Source organism: Petaurus breviceps, unplaced genomic scaffold, assembly GCF_028583685.1.
Source record: "Petaurus breviceps papuanus isolate PSGF00001 unplaced genomic scaffold, PetGlider_PUasm1.0 38, whole genome shotgun sequence".
In the NCBI taxonomy this organism is placed as follows: Eukaryota; Metazoa; Chordata; class Mammalia; order Diprotodontia; family Petauridae; genus Petaurus; species Petaurus breviceps.
The window spans coordinates 36,174,269-36,187,060 of record NW_027186304.1 but is presented as its reverse complement, the minus strand read 5'-3'; the positions used below and the strand labels follow the sequence as shown (position 1 = coordinate 36,187,060).

The following is a 12,792-nucleotide window of genomic DNA, read 5'->3' as shown; positions in this document are numbered from 1 at the left end:
CCAGGGAGAGAGAGACACCGAGAGAAATATTACCAAATAAGAAAATGAGGGAGCGCTCCAAATCTCTCTCTTCTTTTTTAAATAGTCATTTGAAAAGCCCCCTTTCCCCTACTATTGAGAGGGGGCTGGAGGGATAACAGAAAGGCTTGAACTGGGGCAGCAGTAATCCGCTGTGTATACTCACACCCCGAGATACCCAATTCCTCTTCAACGCACCCCCAGCCACCCCCACCGCTCCTCTTTCCCTCACCATCTTCAGCATCCTTTCCTGGGCCCAATACCAGCCCCTGAAGGGTCCCTGACACCGTCCAATCTAGTGAAATCTCGCTTAGGCGGCTTTTCAGACTGGGAATTAATTCCCCTTGGGGAAGGGGACCAGGAAAACAAAAGGCTTTTTTTCCCCCAAAGAGAATGCGTATGAGCGCCTGCACTCGGGGTTCCCTAGTCCCTCTCTTTTCTCTCCATCTTTGCTCATCTAGAGCAAGTCATCTAGACTGTGTCTAAGTTTTCCCCGGGGAAAAACCAGCAGAAACCCTAGAAAAGTAACCTGTCCCAGAAATCGAAACCGCGGACTTTCTCCCCCACTGGATCTCTCCTGGACTTTTCCTAGCTGCCATGGAGGGAAGGAGGAGGGTGGGGAAGAGGGAGGGGTTGAGGGGAAAGCAAAGAGTGAGATCCCGAGATGAGCACCAGTGGTGAGAGGACGTAGGAAGCTGCGAGGCGGGGGCGAAAGGGAGCCCAAGTGGAGTTAACTACCTTCTGGTGAAAGGCAGTGCCAGGCCACGCCATCAGCTGAGGGCCTCCAGAGTCACAGGGATAGAGACTCAAGCCCAAACCTTGTTCATCAGTAGCAGCTGCAGCTACTATTGCACACCTTAGAAATGGCCTAGTTCCACGATCAACGAGCCCTGAGGTGCTGACCGCACTCACACGCATGCACACTTACACGCGAGAACTCATACAAGATTTGTAGCCCTGGCCCCTGACCCCATCCCCACCAAGACCATACTCACACGCAACAAAAAGATCACACAATTCCTGGGGGGGGGGGGGGGGGCAGGGGGCAGTGAGAACGAGGGGGAAGAAAAGGGGTACCGGGAAAGAAATTCGCCCCAGGACCAAGGCCGCCCAAAAGAAGGGAGAAGGAAGAAGTGACAGCGAGCCACGGAAGAAACCAGAAAGTCCCACCTCCTCGGAGGCTGCTTTCCGAAATCTCTTCGGACCAGGGAAGATAACCATAGTCAAAGTAACAGCACCCACAATCGCTGCTCGGATAGCGTAAAAGGAGTCTGCCTGCCCGCGCGTCTGCTCCCCCTTCCTGGTCCCCCCCCCCCACCCTTTGAGATAACTGGCAGATAAGGTTGTGAGCAGATAAGTATTTCAGGCTCAGAAAAAGAGCCGAAGTTTGCCGGCCGGAGGCTCTGTCCTGGGAAAACCGGCAGCAGCTACAGACATCGAGGAAGAAGGAAGCGAAGGACCCACCCGGAATCCTGGACGCTTTCTGGTGGCGGGAGTGTTGCTTCTCTCCCCCCCCCCCCCCCTGCGCCCCGACCCCCCAAGGGGTTGAGAGAACGAGAAAGACCAGAAGCAGGGGACTAAAAAGAGGAAAGGAAGGGTTGCAAAGGGAAGAAAAGGGGAGGGAAAGGGGGACAGGGGGAGAAAAACGAACCAAACCTAGTGTGGTCGATTTGCATCGAGCCTGGTTGCAGTGGTGTTTAATCCGGAGAGCTAGGAGTTGCAGCTGAGGAAAGCAAGCGAAGCCGCGAGTCCCGGGTGTAAGGCGATGAACTGCTCAAGTATAAAAAGGAGAGAGGAGGCGCCTCTCACTGCCCTGCCGGAAAACTGCAGCCTGCTGCTCCTGATTGGATTCACAGAGCCCTAAACAAACAGCGCTCGCCAGAAGGGTGCCAGCCAGCGGGCCCTCTTGGCTCACTCTGAGCTGCTAGGCTCTGGAGGTGAAGAGGAGGGAGAGAGGGAGGGGAGGGGAGGGAACCAAAGAGCAGGGGAGGGGACTAGTACGGAGGGGGGAGGAGGGGGGGGGAGGGGACATGGGGGCAGGGGAAGCGGTGCCTGTTCTAGAGAAAGAGGTTGAGCTAGGACGGAGCCAGTAGTGTGTGGGGTAAGGAGAGCAGCCCGCGAAGCCCAGTCCCAGAATTAAGACTAGTTCCACTAAGCCGAGGACAGGGGATCCGGGCAGAGCTGGATGGATAGGAGCACAGGTCCCAAGCTCCTGAGGGGCACAGGTGGGAGGATTGAGATGCACGGCTAAAGTCTCTGTGTCAAATAAGTGTCCCACAAGACCCACCCCAACCCTGCCACATTAGAAACACCCGATACTCACTCCATCCTTTAAAAAAAAAGTTCCCCTTGGGTTCTTCCCAATCCGCCCCCGAAAAAACAAACATCTCACATAGTGAAAGAGAGAGAAATAGCCAAACAAAATATTTCGACTAAAAGAAAATTCGATTGGTCTCAGGTCCCTTCTCTCTTCACTCCCTCCACCCCCACAAATTAAACACTACAATGGGGAGGGGGGCTGGTCTTGGGGACTGGCGAGTGGGGGGCGGGGAGTGCAGTTGGTCTAAGTTTATTTTCGACCTTAGACCTTTAGTACCCGCTTCCTCGGATTCCCGGGATTGCTAGTCTTGTGGCTGGTGGGGAATTTGGTTTCTAAAACAGCTACTGGATAATTACATGACTAAGTTAACTAGCTCTCTCTTTCTCACTGTGTCTCATTTTAGCTTCTCTCCTGGTCTCCATCTCTCTCCCTCTCAGACTCAATCTTTCATCGGGTTCCATGAAGTTCACGTCTGCCACTCCCTTGTTATTACAATTCGGGCTAGTGGTGAGCATGTAAGTGTAAGGGATAAAGTGGGCGAAAATGCTCCCATATTCAGACGTAAATAATAACCACAAATTGTTACCAGGTTTTATATACTCAATTTGGTCTTCTAAATATCCCTTTCCACGCCCACCTCCGCCCCACTCCAAATTCAGGTAAGTTTCTTCAGGCAGGTCTCGGTGAGAAATTAGAATTCATATTTTCTCCTTTCTTTTATCTCTCCAAATGGTTATCACAACTGGGCACAAATCAACACGGTTCTTAGCAGGAAAAGTGACTGGGAATTAAAATAACTCGTTCCCCAGGAGTTATCAGCTGGATATCAGTCCGCATCAGTTTGTACAGAGAGAGTCTCATCTGGCGGGAGCTGTGTGAAGTCTGTCTCGCTCCCTCGAGCTAACAGACATTCCTTCCGATGGACGTGACCCAAAGTCTGGGGACAGAGAATTTAACTGGGGTAGGACGTGCCGTGTTTGGGGGGGGGGGGGGGGGGTTTCTTTCCATTTTCTCCCCAGGTAAATAGGAGTAAAAGCATTTCTAATACGAGCTAGTCCTGATTGCCTTTTTATTTTTTTTTATTTTTTTTTTGCATTTGGTTTCTCTGGGATTTCTCTTAGGCTTCTTGCTAGAGAGAACTGAGCCGGGGCAGGTAATTTTCAAATATTATTGTGATCTAAATGATCAATGTCAAATCTAACCAGAAAACTTGTTTCCTTTCTAATAAAACTGAATTGTGAGCACTGTGGTTCTTTGGTAGGGAGTGAGGGTGGTTAGAGAGGAAGGGAATGATCTAGGGAGCATTGACCCTTCCCCCTTCTCCCTACGCCAGTTCTTCGTTGTAAATTTCTGTTAAACACTTAGGGATTTTAAAATCCTTACTGTGAAGATTCCCGGTTTTACTTGCTTTCCTCCCCAGTCATGTATCCCAATTTCACTACAATCGAGTTTGGAAAGGAAGTTAAATGGAGAAGAGATTAAATATAAACGATTGCGTAGGTTTTTTTTTTTTAATTAATCCACTTTAGATCGAGTGTAATTGTGAAGAGAAAGCAACGTTTCTGTTCAATTGCTAAAATGGATGAGTTCTGAGCCCTGCATTACCTTTGAATTCTTTAGCAAGTAGTAGTTAAATTAAAATCAGGTTGGTTGGTTTGTTCTTAAGGTGGTTCATTGTCCGAACTATCGCTGCTTTAGACGTGCTTTCCTGTTGAATCCAAATATTTTGTTAGGTTTTTTTCCATTAAAAATACTAACAGTCCCCACCCCATAAAATTAGTGATTTTTTAAAAGAAATAGCTATTTCACAGAGGTTAGCCTACGAGCTAAGTAATTAACTTTGGAGTCGGAACGCACAAGTCCATCGAAGTCCCTAAGAGCTATTTCTCTTGTTTGTTACCTAGTCTAAGGATACCATCTAGAAATATGCAGTTATGAAGGGGGGCGGGGGGAGAGGGGGAGGTTCGAAGAATTGGGCTACCTTTTTTTTTTTTTTTTTACAAAGTAACTGAATGCCTTTGACCAGCTCTTTACCACGTCTCTCTCCGGCTGTTCAAAGAAAGCTCCACCAAACTCTGCCTAGGTTAGAAGTGAGGGGGAGAGACACTGGCCCTATAAATTTCAGATTCTTATGGTTCTAGGGTGACCTGGTTTTACGCTCCAGATTCCCAAACTTTTTATTTAAAAAAAATGTTTTTCTAAAACAGAGAAGAAAACTATCTGTGTAAATCTGCTGAGCAACACTTTTTTCTTTTTGCTTTGGTTTCCAACCGGAGTTGACTTTGGGAAGTGTAGCGCTGCCGTGGTTATAAATGTCAGAGAAAGTGAGATTAAAATAATAATAATAAGCAATTCAAAATCAAAGATTTAATTCCATTAGGTTGAAGGAGCGCACAGATTTGCTGCTTTTAACTTGCACTTTTTCGGCTCTGAGGGATTACTTCGATGGCAAAAAGTAGTACATTTTCAAAGAAACCAAATCAGACTTTGGTCATCTACTGCAAGGCTCCCTGATTTGGAGAGCCTCTGGACTGCCTTCTTTTCTTTCTCCCACTAAAATAATTTTTCGAAATGAGTGGGACGAAGGTATGGAAGGGAGGACCTTTTTTAAAGAAGAGGAGAAAAATTCAAGAGTTTGAGAGAGCTAAAAAAAATTTTTTTTCAAAAGTAAACAGCCTTGGTTTCTTAGGAACCACTCTTCCTCTTTCGTCCCCCCCCCCTCCCCTTTTAAAGAGTTGTTCTCTTAAACCATTTCACTGGGTCAAATTCAAAACATAAAAAAAGACCGGAGTCTTCCATCTGATTAGCCAGAAAGCCTGGTCCGTGTGATGATTTCATTAAAATAGGAGTCGAATGCATTTGGCTTCTCTGGGGTTTTCTCCCCTGTCAGGAGGTGTGATTTATTTTGGCAGAGTTGCATGCATTATTCTTATTTTTGATTAACAAATATACGTCAGTTAAGGGGGGGGGGGGGTGCAAAACTGACGAGACTGTGTTCTTAGCTCCGTCTTTAGTTCACTTCTGTAGGCTGTGAGAGCTAGCTCCAAAGAGGATTCACGTCATAATATACCCTTAACCCTACAAGTTCAAGCCTATTATAATGTCATTTGACAAAGTTGATGGTTTTCTTTCAGAAAAAAAAAAAACTGAAATAATACAAATCTTCAGTAGAAAGGTTTTTCGACTTGAGGGACGTTTTTTTTTAAAGCTCAGATTTGTGATGCCTCCTCTCATACACCGTATTTCTTCTGACCTGAAGATCTCCTGCTTCAAGACTTGGGTCTAGCTAAATGTCGCTCCTGCCGGTATTCCTACTCCAATGACAGAGCCTCCGTAACTCTAGTCTAGTCTGCCAAAGGGAAATCTTTGACTTTCAGAAATGTGGATCATCAAAGATCCCTCGGTGTATTGTACTTTAAAAAAAAATACAAATCGTTTAAAATGCAAAATTGTTTATTTTTCATTTCGAGGAAAGGTCACTGAATGGTGAAAGCTGATTCTGCCCAGGTGTCCTCCCCACCCCATCCATCCACCTCCCCAAACCCTATCCCCTACCCCAGGTAAGAAAAACTGTGAATGTTGATCTTTTCAGCACATATAAAAACACAGTCCTTGGGGAATCAACAAGGCACCATGGCTCCTGGAGCGGAGAGACTTTAGGTTCCTAGGCTTGGATTCCCGCTGGGGATGCAGGCTACAGTTCCCTGGAGGGCGGGGCTGGGTTGGGCCAGGCCGCTGCTGCTGCTGGGAGGTGGGATATACAGTACGAAAGGTCACTGGTAGCATTCTTCTCCTCACCATGTTTATATAGCTAAATGTACTTCATACCCGGCTGGTAAGCTATGGCAGTCGAGATAAGCAGGCTTGTGTGGGGGGAGGGTGATAGTGAAAAACTCCTTGCTGGAGGTACCTAAAATTCAATCCTTATCCATTAATTTTTTTCCCTCCTTCCTTTTTTCTTTCCTTCCTTCTTCCTTCAATCCTTTTTTTTCTTCCTCCTTTCTCTCCCTTCTTTTTTTCTTACCTTCCTTCCATCTTTCTTTCCTTCTTAAATAGTGTTATCCAGGCCACCCAATTTTTAAGAAATTAATTTTTTTCACTTCCTGCCTCTCCCAGCCATAGGCACTTTAAATCAAATTAACTTTGCCATGGCATCACAGTGGATGTCATCAAAACATCAATGATGACAAAAGGTTGTCTCTTACAGAAAATTCCTCTTACCTTCCTAACAATAACAAAGAAAGGAATCAAAATTCCACTCCTAATAAACAGATTCTCCTTCTCCCTCTACCATGATCCCTATTAACTCTTGTGACACCTTGAATTAGTTTTAGTCAGGTTGATCTCCCACCAGCTTCAGAGTTTGCTCAGCTACCCTCAGACTATCAGGACGAAGTTGAAGACCTCAGGCCTTCAGGCCAGAGTGGAATGTGGTGAGCCAAGAAAGTTTCAGGAAAGCCTGGAATTCCTGTGCTTTCAGAAATGTTTCGAAGCTCAGGTGGAACAGTTTTAGGTGAAGGGATTTATGGAGCCCATGTGGGGCAGAAGGGTTTCAATCTTTCCCACTAAATGCTTGCTGAATAGACTAAGTCCTTTCTAAGATGAGGCATATCTAACCATTGCACTTACTGGGTAGATGGAGTTGGAGGTGAGTTAAGTCAAAATGACACTATTATTTTGTGAAAATAAATCGTACCAACAAAATAGGTTTCCATTGGCCTCCGCTTGCTCCCTTCACCCAAATAAAGTAGAAGATCTATCAACACCAGACACAGAAGGTATGTAAGATGGGGGTGAACAGGACTCAGAACCACAATCCCTCCTATAGATGGGAGTAGATAAAGGAATGAGTGTTGAGGACATCAAGACGGGAAAGGGTCCAACTCTCTTTACAACAACTAAGTTGGATGAAATTAATACTATTTGTTTTCATAATTATCATCCATTTTTACTTACTACAGGATGTTTCTGAGGTCCCTTCTAACTCTAAATCAATGACAGCATGAAAATCCAGAGAGACCCTTTGACTAGTTACCTTTGACTTCGTTACCTTTGACCCAAAGTAGCAAAAAAAATATACATTTCCCATCCTGTTTCTTGTCCCTACCTTGGTGAATGAGAAGTTTGGGAGCCCTTGAGGTCCCTGAGGAGGCTGCTCTGCCCCTGGAAAAGAGGGGTGGAAAAAAGAAAAGATTAAGAAAAAGAGGAAGAAAAATCAAGAGGAAATTGAGGACTGTGGAGGGAGAGAAACAGAAGACTCCCTGAATTTCATTTCCTTTTCTCCTGCCTCCACCCTTCCTCCCCTAGACCCCAGACCAAGAAAGAAGTGCTTTAGTTTGCTGCTTTTTAACAAGGATACAATAGCTGGGAAAAGATTCAACAGCAGTGAACAAAATGTTGCCCTGACCCCAATTGACAACCTTGGCCTTCCTCCTTACCGCCTTTCTACCTAGTCCAGTTACTCTGCTACCAAGATGTTCTACAGCAGCTAGGATCCCAAACCGCATGAGCATGTGCTGATGAGGCTTTACTCTACCCTAGAAATGATCAATATCTCTTTCTTCCCATTCCACAAAAAAAAAAAAAGAAAAATGAAAAGCTGAGACAGCCTCATTCCCACTGAAGTACAACTTAACCTTTACAACTCTATTGTCCCTGATCCTAACAGGACAGCCCTCTCCCCTGTGCCCACACACACACACAATTAGATAAGTATCTTTGGAGGAAGAAGAGGTTCCAACCCAGGGGGCCAATGGTGATTGTGAATAATGGGGCAAACTCTTCGATCCAAAATAAAGGCAACCTGTTCACCTAAAGTGCTGCCAACACCACTAACCAGTGTCAGGTATTCCTTGGCATACTCATCTTTTTAATGGGAGAGTGAATGTTGGCTCTCCCAAGGCCATCTCAGCACAAATTCCAATTTATTTTTAAGAAAGGAGGGAGGAATGGAAAGTGGTAGCAAATAAAGCCTGAGTTACCCATGTAAAACACACACAAAAGATCTCCTAAATCTAGGAGGGGCTTTTTTGTGTTTGTTTTTAAAGAAGTCCCAACTGATTCCCTTACGTACTGGAAATGTCACACTTAACATCCTGCTATTGGGCAAAGACATAATTTGGAACTATAGAGATCTCTTTAACCAAAGTTTCTTCTCTGTTCATTTTTCAAGGACATTATGGGCTGAGATACCATACTAGAATTTCCAACAAACCAAGAGTCAATGATCAATAATATTTATTGATCACTCATTGTATTGAGAGAAAGTAAGAACTTTCCACCCTAATTTTGAGGCATTTGCAAGTCTCTCAACTGGCACAGTTTTACCAAGAAGATTTGGCAAATTCCAATGAAGCAGAATTTCCAGGAAACATAGAACAGGGCTACTCAATATTTTGGGGGGGAAAATTATCCCACAAGTGTAATTATTAGTTGAGTCTCTGCCATCTTTGGGGCTCAGAAAAGAAAGGAATCTGTCTCATATTTAGGGCACTTATGGGGACCTTAACTGGTGTTTCTATGTAAAATTTTAATAGGTGATGCCCAGATTTAGACATCTTCACTTACCCAACTGTTTCCTGGGAGTAGTGCAGCTTGCACTTTAAAGCCTGCCCTCTGAGTTTTGTCTGGTATCCACTTTTCCAACAATCCCTATGGAGGTTCAACCCCATCCTCCTCCAGGCATGGAGATATGCCCAAAGATATGAGGCAAGAAATGGAATGAGAAAAAAATTTCATTAATTTATTTTGATTCCTTTTAAGAAGGCAAATACGTTACCCAGCTCTTAATGTTCTTATATGAGAAATATCTCATAAGAGACTCCAACTGGACATTGAAGAAAGATGGTGAACTTGAAACTCTTCAGATAAAATTTCTCACAAAGAAATCCATTGTCTAAGCGCTTCACACTCCCTTGAGGTAAGATCCAAACCCTGGTTGGAGGTTAAGAGTAACAGGGAAGTCCTAATCAAAATGATCAGAATGGACCAAGGTCTACTAATTCCTGGTTCTGCTTACTTTGATTTGCATCAGTTCACATAAGTGGCACTAGGAGAGCAAAGCATATGATGATTCTAACAATGAAAAGTTAAAGAACCAAAAAGCAAAATAATCGAAATGGAACGTTTCTAATTTATAATGACCAAATTTCCTAAAGAGAAGATATGAAAGGCACTACCACCTTCCTTTCTCTGCAGAGGCCAAAGATTAGAGGTGTGTAACACTGAGTATGATGTCAAACTTTTTTTTGATAGGTTTATTTGTTTTGTTGAACTTTTTCCTTCTTTTTCCCTTTTTTTGGTACCTTAAGGGCTTTCTCTTTAAAAGGAGAAGGTAGAAGGGATACATTTTAAAATAAAGAAATATAAAAATAAAATATATCAATGAAAATATATTTTAGATAATCAAAAATAGCCCCAAAGCCCATTGCATCAATAAATCAGAAAGTATTTATTATTGAGAATACAAAAACAAAAATGAAACAGTCACTTCCTCAAGGAGCTTATATTCTATCAGGAAAGAAAATGGGTATATATAGTATATACCAAAAAGATACAAAATAGATGTAGGATGATTTGGGGGGAAAATCCCATGTTACCTAACAACTCATTTCTCTCATTTTTTCTTTATTTCAATTTTCTGTTTTCTGAATTATTTTTATTAGGAAGGAAGAAAGGAAAAAAGGAAAGGTGGGATGTGAGGAGAGACCCTTAGAAAATCCAATGTGACTCTGCAATAGGGGAATGGAAGGCAAACTGATAGGATTTTCATTTTAAAAGAATTGCTCTCCGACAGGAACAAAAAAATGTAGACTCAAAATATTGTGATTACGACTTGTTTATTTTTAATTCTCCGGACTTAGGGAATATAACAAAAGAGAATTAGATGACCTCTAAATAGATCCTTCTCAGATTTAAAATTCTATGGTTCTGTGGTCCCTAGCTTAGAGTGGTGAGAAAAGAAAGACATTTGCCTTTGAGAAGGAAGATCCTGAAAGAAATGCAAAAGAGTTTCAAATGCCTGTGCATTTTTTTTCTTCTTAGGTTGTGCTTGTGCCCAGAGCCTGTTTTTCTCCTGTCTTTGACAACCCTGATCTTCTCTGGGTTTGATTTATTGAGTGCTGTCGTTTCTCTGCTCTTTACTTTCACAATCACACATTCAAACCCGATAAAGTTCAAGACCCTGAATGCTTCCAGCTCTCCCAGATTTACAGTCTTGCTGCCTCCCAGAGCAGTACTAAGGCTGATTGAATCCTCATGCACACAAGAAGTTTGCAAGAATCATCAAAAAAAAAAAAAACAGAAGAGACCAGAGATGGTGCTTCCCATGTGAAACATTACCACTCCATGTCTGTTCAGTTATTAAAAAAAAAATCCTTACAATATTCCCCCCAGAAAATGACTGTTACCATCACCCTACCCTATGTTCATTTCAACATTTAATGTAGTTGGCTGGCCAAGTGCAAAGTAGCTAACTACATGTGGGCCTGTTATTACGTGGTCACTTAAAACTTAGGTTAATGTTAAGGTGGCCCTGAAGACTACAGCCAGAAAGATGGAGGAAGATGCTTGGCTATCATGAGTTCTGTAATATGTTCCTAGATTGGATTTAATGGCCTTTTGACCTAGGGCAAAGCTTTTAACTCCTTTCTGCCTCAGTTACTTCAAATGATAGAAATATTGATTTGTACATTGATGCTGAATGAATTATGTTTGGCAATTTGGACTGATGTTCATGGAGGGATGGATGAGGCTAAATCTGGACTTGTGATTTTATCAGTGTGAAGAATTTCTAGTGTGCAAACTCCCTCCATGGATAGAGATCTCAACTCTTCTGTGACAGGAAGCATGGATGGCATCATGAATAAAGTGCTAGACTTGGAATCTGGAAGATCTGGGCTAGAATTCTGCCTAAGACACTTAACTGTGAACCTACATGAGTCATTCAACCTCTCTGAGCCCCAGTCTCCTCATCTGTAAAGTAGACCCACCTCACAGGGTTTTGGGGAGCATCAAATTAAATTATTTATGTAAAGCACTTTGCAAACCTTAAGGCTATATAAATACGAGCTATCCTTCTGTAACTCATAGTATTAGAGATGTGATTAGGACCCTAAGAAGTTAGGTACCTTGCCCAAGCTCACAATAGAATATGAAGCAGGTATTGAAGAGCATTTTTTCACAATCTGCTTCCAACACTTAATGGTTCTGTGACATTGAGCAAATCACATATCCTCTCTGAGATTCAGTTTCCTCGTATTTTAAAAAACAAAAAAAGATTTTGGATCACATGACCTCTGAGACTCTTTTAAACACTAGATCCAAGAGTCATTTAATCTCCCTCAGAGTCAATTTCCTTATATGTAAATGAGGAGATTGGACTAGATGACCTCTGGGGCCTCTTTCAGCTACATATCCATGAACTTTCGACTTGCCGACTTCCAAAGCCAGCTCCCTAGACTCTCTACACCAAGCTGCCTTCACATAAAAACCTATATATATATGGACTAAAATAACATGAAAGAATTAATGCACCCCTTAAAAAGGAAGCATTAATTTGTCCATTGCTACTGTGTGGACAGCTAGGTGATGAAGTGAATAGAGCACCAGACCTGGAGTTAGGAGGACTCATCTTAGTGAATTCAAATCTGGGTTCAGACACTTACTAGCTATGTGACCCTGGGCAAGTCACTTAACCCTGTTTGCCTCAGTTTCCTCATCTGTAAAATGAACAAAAGAAGGAAATGGCAAATCCTCCAGTGTCTCTGCCAAAAAAAAACCCAAATGGGATCACAAAGAGTCTTACATAACTGAAACAATTGAACAACAGCTATTGTGTTAAGGTCCAGATCTTTCTAAGTATTGAGATGGCATTTGAATAATGAAATATATTCTAGATATGCATATGATAGAATGCTGTTGAATAGCAGAGTTTGCAAAAGAAAGCATTTATTTCATTCAATATGGCTTATATATGGGTATTTCATATTTGCTACATAAGTTATGTCACTTGCTTTGATTTATTTGCATTCTCTTACAGTTGGGTATGAGTATTTATTGACCTGAGGGAAGCATCTGAGGCAAAGTTCGTTTAAAATAGATCTTTTTTCCCCCATAACTCTGCATGACTTCATTAGAAACATGTGCAAATATCCCAAGTCCATAAACCAAAAAATATAAGTATTTTTTCTGTTTTGAAATAAAAGTTAAACTCAGAGTCTACACCTGGGGAGAAGGGGCAGCATTCACTAGTCTCTGAAGTCAGGAAGCTGAGGTTTGGCTATTATGCCAAACTCCCTCTGCAGTGACAAGTTTTGATAACAGTTGCAACCAGGACCTGTGCCTAACTATACTCTTATTCAACTCTTCTGAAGCAAACATAAAAAGATAGAGGAGAGATAGATAGATGATAGATAGATAGATAGATAGATAGATAGATAGATGATAGATAGATA

General features: G+C 42.7%; 1 protein-coding gene and 1 long non-coding RNA gene across 7 annotated transcripts in view; one reads left to right on the top strand and one right to left on the bottom strand.

The window, feature by feature from the left end:
* The window catches only part of GATA6 (GATA binding protein 6), a 44,765-nt gene extending 42,951 nt beyond the window's left edge, over positions 1–1,814 (bottom strand). The window contains exon 1 of one of the 6 annotated variants that reach the window (XM_069099765.1): positions 1,675–1,814. Coding sequence is in view for 2 of the 6 variants with exons in the window: in XM_069099762.1 (XP_068955863.1) it covers positions 548–617 (70 nt within the window). In the remaining 4 variants the exon portion in view is untranslated. The other 5 variants (XM_069099763.1, XM_069099767.1, XM_069099768.1 and 2 more) reach the window with 5 other exon arrangements.
* Positions 1,815–1,819: 5 nt separating this feature from the next.
* Positions 1,820–5,753, top strand: LOC138170442 (uncharacterized). The gene is made up of 3 exons (XR_011170627.1): positions 1,820–1,955; positions 2,742–2,853; positions 5,547–5,753. It is a non-coding gene; the product is annotated as an uncharacterized lncRNA (long non-coding RNA).
* Positions 5,754–12,792: the final 7,039 nt, after the last annotated feature.